This window comes from Numida meleagris, chromosome 4, assembly GCF_002078875.1.
Source record: "Numida meleagris isolate 19003 breed g44 Domestic line chromosome 4, NumMel1.0, whole genome shotgun sequence".
In the NCBI taxonomy this organism is placed as follows: Eukaryota; Metazoa; Chordata; class Aves; order Galliformes; family Numididae; genus Numida; species Numida meleagris.
In genome coordinates this window covers 45280511-45292867 of record NC_034412.1, presented here as the reverse complement: position 1 = coordinate 45292867, position 12357 = coordinate 45280511, and the positions used below count along the sequence as shown (strand labels likewise).

Below are 12357 nucleotides of genomic sequence, written 5' to 3'. Positions count from 1 at the left end.
GGCCTCACTTAATCGCTTTCAGACATGCTGTATAACATCCAGCTCCGTAGCAGGGCTTTTTAAGAGGTGCTAATCACTGTGTATTTGGTTTCATTAGTCTGCTTCACTTGACTTCTTCCTTCAGAACCAACATGTTAAAAGCCTTAAAACCAAAGCAAATCCTATTTATGCAACACATTTTTCTGTGTTTTTGTAATTGGATAGCTATAAAAATCTGTCCCTGCTAAAAGACATGATTTGTTCACAAGTTGTTCCTGTTGGTCTCTTGTTGCGTTTTCCAAGTGGCAGTACATAAAAATGTGTTACATTAGTGCAGTTATGTATTTACAAAGCGGGAAGCAGGGCGTTCTGTGAACAGATGTTTGGATATCACCAGGACGGGGAGATATGTTTCAGCGGCACTTTTGCAAACATCAGAAGTGGAACTGACTGTTCTGACACTGATTCAATCCATTAGGAGAGCATCTGAAATTACCTCCTGTGTTTACATGACCTTATTTCAGTTCTTCGTGCCGTAAATTAGGTCAGGAATCCTAACTGCGGTGGGTTAAGTTTCTCCATCGTAATATATCAGCCCAAAAGGTACTCTCCAGGGTAGGTTTTTTCACCAGCAGGGGAGAAAAGGCAGTAATTCTCAATTATGTGGCACCAGTGGAGAGGCAAAATGTACGTTTCTGGGAAAATGGTTAGCAATATATATTTTCACGGTAATAAAGGCCGTGTTGGCATAGTTAGTGGTTTTGTGCCAACGCTTATGGTTGTTTGAAATACAACTCCATGCTAAGGAGAACAGAAAAGCTGCGCTTGGTGTTCTGGTGGAAAAGATGACATTTCCTAATGTGTTAAATCATGCGTATCACGTCTCCGAAGGCAGCGGATTAAACAAATACTTATGAAGGATGTCTTATCTTTCGCCTGTGAACTAATAATACGAACTCTGCCTTATCTGTTTATGAATTATATAAACCGTGCGCACCAGCAGCCTTATATAAATTATAATAAAACAGATAAGTTGATAGCAGGAACAAAGTGCACACTGGGGTTGGGGTCATGCTGCAAAGTTTGAAACTGACTCACGGTTTTAAACACGCAGAAATCCGGGGAGTTTTAAGGCTCCACTGTCTGGACACGGCCTGTTGTGGCAGTGGGAGTTGTCTCTAATTGCAGAGTGCAGGACAGGCCTCTGAGCATCACAGACAAAATTGCATTTGTGTCCCTAAATGATGAGGAGTCTAGGCTGGACTTCCTATGGTGCAGGGAGGAAAGGAGAGCCCAGAAAGGCTTTGGGCTGTGACCTGTGCTGACTAAGCCCAGAGAGCCAGCGTGGGTTTTAACTGCTTATGAGTTAGTATGCACTGCATATGAACTGAAGCCTTTTCTTCCTGGCGTGACGTCGGTGCAATTAATTACAGCACGTACCATGTGTAATTCCTTCTTACAGCAACAACCCAGCTCACAGATACTACCTCGCGACTGACCCCGTGACAGGAGACTTGTATGTTTCCGACACAAACACACGCAGGATCTACCGGCCCAGGTCACTCGCGGGTGCCAAAGACCTGACGAAGAATGCTGAGGTGGTCGGAGGGACGGGGGAGCAGTGCCTGCCCTTTGATGAAGCGCGGTGTGGTGATGGGGGCAAGGCGGTCGAGGCAACTCTCATGAGCCCTAAAGGTAAAAAGGAAGGAGATGATCAAGCTCAATACAGCATCTGATTCAAAAACGTGGTTTTGAATAATTTCTTCCAATGGGAAAGACCACTGAGGAAGAGAGGTGCCAGAGAGCCAGGTTGATTTTATAGTCAATATTTGCCTTTCGTGATTACTGAATGTTTTGAAATGCTCATTTAGATTATGTGTTTGGCAAACAGTGGTAAAGTTCTAAAATCAGTTTTGCATGTGGTGCCACTTAACTGGTTTTCCAGGTTACCTTATGTGCTGTCCAATGAACAGCAAGCACAGTCAGCACTATAGATTTCATACTCAACATTGCTTTGTTACACAGGGTGAGTTTATGAGTTGGCTTACTACCCACTGCCTAAGAACATCTTTTCTGCCCTAAATTCCCACTCTGTATGTATCGCTTAAGCCCTTAGTTAATGATATTTTAACAGCTGGTACAGTAAACTAATTTTTATTCTCTTCACTGAAGGGATAGCAATTGACAAGAATGGGTTAATCTACTTCGTTGATGGGACCATGATCAGAAAAGTGGATCAAAATGGAATAATATCCACGTTGCTTGGCTCCAATGACCTGACCTCAGCACGACCTCTGACCTGTGATACCAGCATGCACATCAGCCAGGTACATGGGAATTCATTTGGAGAGCCGAGCTGGGGCTGCAGGTGCAAATGCAGCTTTCTTCCACCTTAAAATAAAACTGGGTGGAGTGTATAACAAGTATTCGAGAGCAGAATTTGTGGAGAAAGAAACCTATTCCAAGGACACAAATCGCATTGTGTTCTCATAGCTATAAATGCTGCTGTATTCAATTTTTCTGCCCATAAAGTTCAGTTTAGTTTAGAACAGCAAAACCATCAGCAGGAAGCATTAAGTCCAGTAGTAAATACTGGAAGAATGGCAGATATGTTACAACTCTATTGGCACGTTGATGTTTTCTGAATTACTAGCATCCTTAGCCTCCTAGAGTGAAAGAGACAATATGTACAATAGAGTATTTATTTACTTTTTTGTCTCAAGAAGTTTATGTAGGTAAGAAGGGATGTCACTAGTGCTGCGTTTAAAAATGGAGCACAGTACCGTGTTTCAGTCTGGAAGGCAGTAAGTTATGTTTGCTATGCAAGAATAAAAAATGAGTGCTGCCTATGAAGAGTAGACTTCGATATCTATCTCTATTTTTATTTACGCATTGCTGATACAGAAAAGTGTAACATTTATTGGAGGGGAAATTTGACCTGTGTTACAGCTCCAACACGGCTGTTCTTTCAATAAAATAGGTATCCTGACATCCTTCCCCTTGCTCCCTTGAAAAATCTTCCATTTGCTGCGTATATTTTCATATCAGAATTCTTGTCTTCATTGCTTACAGCAAATGAAAAATATCCTCACGGCATTATCTTAAGCTGAGGGTGAATTCGCTTGTTTCGTTTCGTCCGCACTGGTTAACTGTAATGAAGCACTTCTCTTTGTTAAGGTTCGTCTGGAATGGCCGACAGATTTAGCTATCAACCCGATGGATAACTCCATTTACGTTCTGGACAACAACGTCGTTTTGCAGATCACGGAAAACCGCCAGGTGCGCATTGCTGCGGGGAGGCCCATGCACTGCCAGGTTCCCGGAGTGGAGTACACGGTGGGCAAGCATGCAGTGCAGACCACACTGGAGTCAGCAACTGCCATCGCTGTGTCTTACAGTGGGGTACTGTACATTACAGAAACAGACGAGAAAAAGATTAACAGGATAAGGCAGGTCACAACGGATGGAGAGATCTCATTAGTTGCTGGAATACCTTCAGAGTGTGACTGCAAAAATGATGTCAACTGTGACTGTTACCAGAGTGGAGATGGCTATGCTAAAGATGCCAAACTTAATGCCCCCTCCTCCTTAGCCGTGTCTCCAGACGGCACGCTGTACATTGCTGATCTGGGAAACATCAGGATACGGGCCGTGTCAAAGAACAGACCCTTGCTGAATTCATTGAACTTTTATGAAGTCGCTTCTCCAACCGATCAAGAGCTTTATATCTTCGATGTCAATGGTACTCACCAGTACACTGTGAGTTTAGTCACCGGAGACTATCTGTACAATTTTAGCTACAGCAATGACAATGATATCACCTCGGTCACGGACAGCAACGGGAACACTCTGCGCATCAGACGAGATCCCAACCGGATGCCGGTGAGAGTGGTCTCTCCCGATAACCAAGTCATCTGGCTGACGATAGGCACGAACGGATGTTTGAAAAGCATGACTGCACAAGGACAGGAGCTTGTTTTATTTACCTACCATGGCAACAGCGGACTTCTGGCAACTAAAAGTGATGAGACGGGATGGACCACTTTTTTTGAGTAAGTACATAAAAGAAAGCTCCGTGCTTTATAGTTCTGTTGGGCTCTACGGTGCCGCCTGCGGTATTGCTGGAGATTGACGAAGGAACTGTAACGATAACGCTTGAGAACAGAATGCACAGGGACATGCTTTTAGTTTCCCAGCCTGTCTACATCTGTCTTACTCTAAGCATTGGGTCTGCATAACTTTAAATTCATTATATCCAATTTTGGTTTTATACATTAGAATAATTGTGAGACAACATCTCACTCTTGTCAACAAAGCTGTAATTCAGACAACCATGATTCTGTAGATTTGCATCAAGAACTAAATTTTCATCCCTTTTGCTCATTAGATTGACACTGTTCTGCAGCAAATACTGACAAGAAATCTGCTTCACTGCTGAGTATTTTTTTCTTTAATTTTCTTAAAGCAACAGCACGCCTTGTGGTCTTTTACCCAGCAAAAGAACTGGGTGTATACTTCTATTTTCGAAGTTGTGAAAGGTTGTGTTTCACTGGGCGGCAAGAATCTGAGAAATGTGAGCTGTGGGGGGAAGTGTCATTCTTGTAGGAAAAGAATGAGCACGCAGAGACCACCAGCAATGTGTGCTGGGTGCATGCAAACGTAACAGTGAGAGATACTAGACTTGTAATGTTACCAGCCTTGGAAAAATCTCCTACCTTAAGTGTTTTGCTCCTTATGACAGTCATTAAGGCACCAGTGCCTGCTCACAGCAGCCAGATGAGCAAGAAGTTTTACAGAATCCTCAGATGTATTGAATGAGGAAGGTCGTGACAATTTATAGATAAACTGGTAGAACCTGACAGCTCAGATACCAGCTTTGTGGGCAGCTTCATCCTCAAATGAATTGGACTACCAACGAATACACCGAAGAAAACAAAAACGCAGCTTAAAATATAATTTATTTCAGAAAAGACAGACATAAAATTAACACAGACTTTTTTTCAGTCATCTGTCAATTGGAAAACATATATACTTAAATCACTTGAAAGACAGATGCTAAGGATGGATAAAAATGTGCCTATGAACATGCAGAGTTAGTATGATAAGTAAAAGTGTTCGAGGGGCCTCCATTGAAGTATGTGGGATTACAGAGGGCATCATGAAAATCCTTTTTTTTTTTCCTTCTTTTCTTCTATCTTTTAGATGAAATGCAGTAGCAACTGCTGCCAAGGTCAGGGCCTAAAAAAAAAAGTTTTCAATTCAACACACATGATAAAGAAAATAAAGTGCTGGTGTCAGGCAGTGGCAGCAAAGCCAAACATCTGTGTTCTGAGATAACTTCACGTTCCTGTCAGCGTGCATTTGGCTGAGGCAGTGCGCGGGAAGGCTCTGAGCACCTGTATCTACTCTCCAGCCTTTACATGTGCCCATCAGAGACACGACAGCAGCAGGTGCTGCTTCACCGCATATTGTGTCCTGAAGTGGAGACACGGCTAGAAATGCTGATCCCTACCAAAGACAGCAGGTGGAATGGCATCGCTGCCAGTTTAAAGGTATTCTTACAATAATCTGTAAATTGGCAGGGCTTGGGGAGTGGGCACGTTCCCAAAGCATTAGCGTACGTCTGTAATATTTAATGGTGCATTTGTGCATCGCTGCGCATCCTTTTAGGTCCTGCCAGGAGGACACAGAAGCACAGCGAGGATACACAGAGGAACGAGAAGCTGTTCAGTGGGGAGGGCACACGTTCTGTCCTGCAAGTTAGCTGTGCCCTGTACGCTCAGAGACCAAAGCACAGCTTCGGATGGGCTGTGAATACTCCTCCATTTCCACACAGTACACCTAGTGTTTAACTGTGACACACAAAAACCACCTGTTTTCCAGTATGCGAGTTGGGCAAGGCAGGTAGTTCGGGGATAGTGAACTCCCTCACTGAAATTGAGGCATCTGCTGGGTGCAGCAAGCACTTCAGATCATGCTGGCATGCATACTGGATAATTGAGGAGCCAGAGTTCTAATCAGGGTAGTAATTTCTCACCATGACGTGTGTGGTTTTTGTGTGCCTACTGTAGTGCGCTGCTGATGGCCCTCGAACGTATCTTAATGGCATCTGCAAGATTGCAAAAAGGGTAGATTGTCTGTACTTTTCTTCATAGGAAGAACTTAGGGTACTGCGTGTCACAAAATACGTAGTTATTTACTGAGTCTCTAAATAGCCATCTTGCACATCTGATCTGCTTTCATTCAGGCTTCCTAGCCGGTGTTAGGTCCGTCCAGCTGGCTCATGCAGAGCCCAAAGGGCAGTCCGTTCCCCTCAGAAAGTATCGCTATCATTTCCAAGCTGCTGCTTACGTACTTTGTAAATGCCAGAGTCTCATTGGAAGACCCAAGCCAAAATAATTATGGCGAGAGATAAGCGGTTCCACTCACCCCAAATCTGCAGCTGTAGGAGGCTCTTGCGTAAGATATTAATCTCTTCCCCGTATCTGTGGCGAATTAATTAATTGCAACAAGGAACATTCAGATTAGACACTTGGAGAAACTTGTCGGTGAAGACTGTGGAGCCCTGGGGTGGACAGAAGTGACCCCTGACCCTGCGCAGGCTGTCCTTAAGAGCAGATTAGACATCTTTGAGGACTAACTTGGGAAGAACAGATCCTGCCTTGGGGTAGGGGCTGCACCATCTGACCTCTCAAGGTCCCCTGCAGTCATGTTTTTGTGATGCTCCGTACAAGTTAATACCAAAAATAAAAAATTGTGCTGATTATGTAAAGCTACAGGGAATAAGTGCAAAAAAAAAAAAAAAAAAAGCACCGAGTTATCTTTCTTGCCAAAACAGCATTCTTGAAAACATCCATCGGGCATCACAGCAGCTTTTTTTTTTTTTTTTTGACATAAAATCCCCATACACTAAATTTGTGTCTGTGTACTTCCCTTTTGAAGAAAAAGCAGATATAAACAAGACCATTCTGACATCTCTTATTCTAGGATCAGCAAGCATTGTTTTGACTTTGGTTTTCAGTGCTGATGATTTGTAAATAGTAAATCTGACTTGGGCTGCCTTTCCAGAGCCTTCTGCAGCCACTGCCAAAATGGAAACCAGGCTTACTGCATCGGGGCTTGCATTGGGGTGACACGGCGTGCTTGTGTGCATGCGTCTCAGTCCCAGCTTTTGCATATTCATGTTGGTGGGCAGCGTGGGCTAAAACGTATTCAACTGAACACTTTCCTGCTGAATAAAATGAAGTTCTGCTAAAACCGCAAGGTTTCCCTAGGATACCTGGCTAGGAATAAGAAATTAGGAGAAGAAATCTTTCTGACTTTCTATTTTAGTAACGGCAAAATATTTCAGTTTCATTGCTGGATACATTTTCTTTTAATTCTGGCATTTATTCATGTATTTGATATACTTTATTCACTCCATATTATTAGTCAGCTTCTCAAAATATTTTGAGGAGGCAACAAAGTTTATACTCCATGGTGAATTTAGACTTTCTTCCAACTCAGAGTTAAAAATTCTCAACTGTCAGAACTTCCAATGGAACAGAGATGGCATTTTTCAGCTCTCACTGTGGCTTGGCTATTTCACCACTTGGTGGTCCTGCTCCTGTTTAAATGGCAGAAGTTATAGTGGAGTAAAAATACTGCATTTCTTGTGATGGAAAGATCAGTCTTCAGAGCCAACTCAGTAACAGTTTTGCCAACTCTTCTCTTGTGCAAATGTGTTGTACAAATGCAGCATGCATTCAGCCAAGTTCTCACTGACGTAGGAGTAGATTTAAGACAACCTTTTTTTTTTTTTTTAACAACTATTTCAGTGAAAAGAAAAAATCTTTGAAGAAAAACGCTCCATCCCAAAAATTGGCAATCACTTCCCTGGCACATAGTAAAACATCTTTTCATCATTTTTTGTTAGGGTTTTTTTTCTCCCCCCGCAGACTAAGTCACACTAATATCAGATCCAAAAGAATTCATTTATTTTTTTTTTTACTTCATCTGGACACTAAATAATCTTAAGAGTTTATTTTATTTAGTCTGTACTTTGCCTAAGGGAAGGACTGACACACAGGCAATCTTTGTATTTCTATTCTGCGTGTTCTTTAAAATGAAAATTGCAAGCACTTGTAATCAGAAGTGAATTGCCCAAGGGCCCTGCGGTGCCCCAGGCAGGAGGCAGACCCACAGCCTGCATTCCCGGTCTCCTCAAATGCCCCTTTGTGCCAGCTCTGGCCAGCCAGGCTTTCAGTTCAGCTGAAAATGCTTTGGTAGCCCACTATTAATAGAATGGTTGGTGATGCTTAAGAGGGCAAATTATTCCAGAACAGGGATTTTAGACGGAAGTCTTCTGGCCGAGCTGTGGGCTGCACCGCCAAAGCTGCAGTGTGCGTCCCACCAATGTGCCTGGCCCTCAGGTGTCTCCCCACTAAGGATGTTTTGGGACGGATCAAGATGACTGGAGCCACAGGGCATCTGCAGGCTGCACTGTGCAGAGGTGAGCCGATCAATCAGTCCCAGAGGCAGTAGATGCTCCAGTTCCGGGCATTTGCATTTTTTCTGAGTTCTGCCTGGTTTCTCCATTTCCCTGGAAGGTGCAGACTGTACGGGATCACCTTTGGCTTTCTCTCACCCCTTTAGTTAATCTGGGATAACTTTACTCCCTACACAGTGCATTATTTCCAGTAGCTGCTGATCATTATCTCCTTCCTGTGTTCTCCCCTCTCACATCGCTCTCCTTTTGGGAGCAATGTCAGCAGGCAGTAAATATCTGATCCACACTAAGATGCCTCCTCCTCTTCCCTGCAATTTCACTCCCTTTCATCCATGTCTCTTTTTGCCTCCCCAGGCCTTCCCTTCCTGCTAGGTTTCCATATGTCCCTACTTTGTATCTTGCTCCTTGCCGAATCTCCTGTCATTTCTCTGAGGCGTGTTTGGCTTCCCTGCCTCCTCCTTTCCCAGAGGTGCTTTTCTTCTCAATCCCCCCCTGTAATTCTTGACAGTCCATCCAATCCTTCCCCGGGCACTTCATGCCCTGAGCTCATTTGTCTTCTCATTCCTCTCCTCCCTCTCTCGCTCAATTCTTGTCTCCAAGGGAATGCAACAGAAATCAAAGAGAGTGACATTAGCAGGTAGAGCTCTTATAAGTTTACTTTGCTCCCACAGTTAAATTAATGAGCTTTCCAGCCATTCTGGAAAGGTGATGAAATTGTGCAGAATGTGAAATTATCCTTACGATAATTTAACAGAGTAGAGAGAATTGCAGGTGAAATCTATTTCCAGTGCATGCTGCAGAGCATCATGCTTTACATATTATGCTTTTATTAACAATGCATTCAGGCTGTGGTTTCCTTAAAACTTTGTGATTCAGAGTAAGGTACTGCCTCTGGCGTGGACTTGTTTAGTTTCCCCACGTACCAGACACATCATCTGTAACTGTCTGCATCAGGCAACAGGGAGCTGATGATATTTCACAGTTTTCCTCTTGCTTCATCTTAATGGATTTCTTGTGGAGTCTGATTTGGAAATACTGAGATATGGCCTGTAAAAAATCTAAGGAACTTCTACTGGAAGATTTGATTTAAAGAAAAGCAAATATTTAATCTTGACCAGATACAAATTATCTTCCAGGAAGTGTCAAATGAGTTGCTACTTTATTGTATATTAAGATGTTTGCAATTCACTTTTCAGTTTTAGCATTTGTATATGGTTTCTTTTAAATTTGTGGTCATTTGTTTCTATTTGTGTTCATTTTTCTATCACATTTGTGTTTTAGTACTTTGAGTATCTAAAAAATGTCTAATGTCTTCTTTTCTTGCAATTTTTGGGCTTTCGTTCAAATTTGATTTTGTTTTCTTACAAATACCAGAACTTTGTACAAAAATTGTAATCTTGTTTTTTTTATCAGCTCTAAACAGTATTCTCTGAATGTCTTTGATTTCACAGTGCTCTTTAGATATTATTCTCCCTTTCACCATCAACAGCCTTCTGTACCTCTTGCTTTTACCGTTGCTGCTTCTCGCTTCATCTGTCTGTCTACAGTGTAGTGGCTATGAAGTAATTAACCACACTCTTTAAATTAAATGACTTTTGTTCAGCTGATTTTCAAACTCCTCCATTGACTTTTGTAGCATCACATGAGCCCCTGCGTGCAAATCGTGTCTTACAAGTAAGTGTGGTGTCTTTAATCATTCAATATTATATTTACTCAAGCAACTTAATGCACATTCTCTTCCTTCTCAATCCTTTGTTAAGTTTCTTTTTGGGGATATTTTTTATATCCGGTCCTTGTGCATATGTTTCTTTATCCACACTGCCTCTCTGAACCCAGCGTGCAATATGCATATTTCCCTCTTAAAGTACATTTCAGAAACTGTCTGGTTCTCTGTTAATCAAGAGCTGATGTTTCTCCTCCTCTCAACATGGCACAAATTGAAACTCTCGTAGGCAAAACCTTCTCTCCCCCTCTTACATAGACCCACAGACACAAGGCTGGCCAAAAAAGCTGTTAAAGCATTTCCCTCTATTCAAACTAGCTAAATATTCCCTCTATACAAGAGAATTTTTGGAGAAAAATATCTAGCTGATGTGTTCAATTTGTGCATGGTCACAGCAAGTTGAAGAACGTTACATGTCATAAACCTTCCGTTAGTTACACTGATCACAGGGACACGTAATGATGATTCGTGCAGCTTGCAGTTTCTGAGGAGATCTTAATGACAGCTGTGCTTGCTGTCCGTACTTACCATGCTCCTTCTTTAGATAAATTGTTAAATAGCTTTTCTATTTTCTAACTTAACCATCCTTTTGATGGGAATAGAGGTTGTGGGCTCACAGTTTCCTAATCTGGAACATAACTTCAGTTTTACAGTGAATCTCCTAATTCTAATGCAGTATGCTGTTACATAGTACAGTAGGGCTGTGCTGTCAGTGTTGCGCACTGTGTTGCTGTTTCAGACTCCTCCTACTAAATAATGAAGTAGACTTTGAAAATCATCCATTAATAGATACCATCATATCTCAACGTAAAATTTTTCATAGAACTTGTCCCCTCATCGTTCTGATGTCAATAGTAGACATGTTTTACTCTTTTGTTGATTCTTGAATGTTTGCTATTCCTTGTCCTTAAAACTAAGTAATAAAAGCAGAACTAAAAAAAAAACCGAATAGGTAATACTATCAAAATAGCAACCCCGAGGAGACATATCAACATTATTACATCTTACATGTATGAGGAAGAACAGAGAGCTTTGATTTCTGCCAAGAAAATCAGTGTATGATGTCTCTGTGGTTTTGGAAAGCACTTAGAGGAATAGTTCAGCAAAAAAACAGCATTGTTCTTATTAATGACATAAATGTCCCGCATTGTCAATCCAATCAACTCTGATTAGGCTTCTGAAAGTATCCATTTCGCTTCTGGCTTTATCAGGAACATAATACCATTTGTTCAGTTATCCTCATGCTAATACTCTTGTCCCATGTTCACTTTCTATGTCAAATAAAAGTCAGTGAGGCTACAGCCAAGCTCCCTGTCTCTCCTTTACACTCACTTCAGTGGAAGCCAGCACACTGAGTGGTGAAGGGCAGTTCCAGACCTCATGTCAGCAGCTGTTTTCAGTCACTCTGTTTTCAAGCATGGTCCTCTTGTTCAAGTTTCATCTTGCTTTGTTTCTTTCCCCAGGCACTATTTCCTTCATGCAAGGCAACGTTCCCCTGAAATACCTATCTCTGGAGGGCACCGTTCCCCTGAAATACCTATCTCTGGAAGTCATTTTGGATTAGGCTGTAAAGATGGTCAATCTTACTGAAGATTTGGTCTGCCATTATGCGCGCTGTTGTTTTGGTCTTTGCGTCCATCTGCCTTTCACATTTCTCCTTTGTGGGTCTCCTGTAGGAAAACAGAGAGGAATTTTGGGGGCTTTTTTAGCCTGTTTTCCAAAAGAGGCTGTATTTCCAAAGTCATAAGGCTTATACCTCTCGGTAATCAGTGATGAATTGATTAATTTGAATTTAACATTTATTAACTTGAATTAACTTGAACTTGCTATTCTGATCAGGTTGCTACAGTTTTCATGGAAATTGATAATTTGGATAGAAGGGCATGTCCTCAGTGAGGCTGCACTGATCAGCTTTTCTGGGAGTTCTTGCAAGTCCTACCCAATTCCCTCCAAGGACGGAACGGTCTCTCACTTCTGAAGCCTGCATTGGGTGGGTCTGACTCATACGCCCAAGGAACTAGGGTGCTATTCAAAATTAGGCATAGAACCTGCATCTGTCAGTATTTTTTTACGATGTTGGCATTTTGCTGTCCCAAAAAAATACATACCTGTATAATTTTGATTTCCTTTTGCTAAATATTCTATTCAAACATAATGTAACTTAAAT

At 42.0% G+C, this 12357-nt stretch overlaps 1 protein-coding gene and 1 long non-coding RNA gene across 28 annotated transcripts in view; one reads left to right on the top strand and one right to left on the bottom strand.

Moving 5' to 3' along the window:
- TENM3 (teneurin transmembrane protein 3) overlaps positions 1 to 12357 on the top strand; it is a 355944-nt gene that overhangs the window by 317435 nt on the left and 26152 nt on the right. For all 24 annotated transcript variants that reach the window (XM_021397105.1, XM_021397104.1, XM_021397120.1 and 21 more), the window contains 3 exons: positions 1442 to 1674; positions 2152 to 2306; positions 3157 to 4031. In XM_021397105.1, the coding sequence (XP_021252780.1) occupies positions 1442 to 1674; positions 2152 to 2306; positions 3157 to 4031 (1263 nt within the window). The remainder of the gene's footprint in view (positions 1 to 1441; positions 1675 to 2151; positions 2307 to 3156; positions 4032 to 12357) is intronic.
- The window catches only part of LOC110399010, a 38792-nt gene continuing 31973 nt past the window's right edge, over positions 5539 to 12357 (bottom strand). For all 4 annotated transcript variants that reach the window (XR_002438817.1, XR_002438814.1, XR_002438815.1 and 1 more), the window contains exon 5: positions 5539 to 11860. This is a non-coding gene — a long non-coding RNA (uncharacterized LOC110399010). The remainder of the gene's footprint in view (positions 11861 to 12357) is intronic.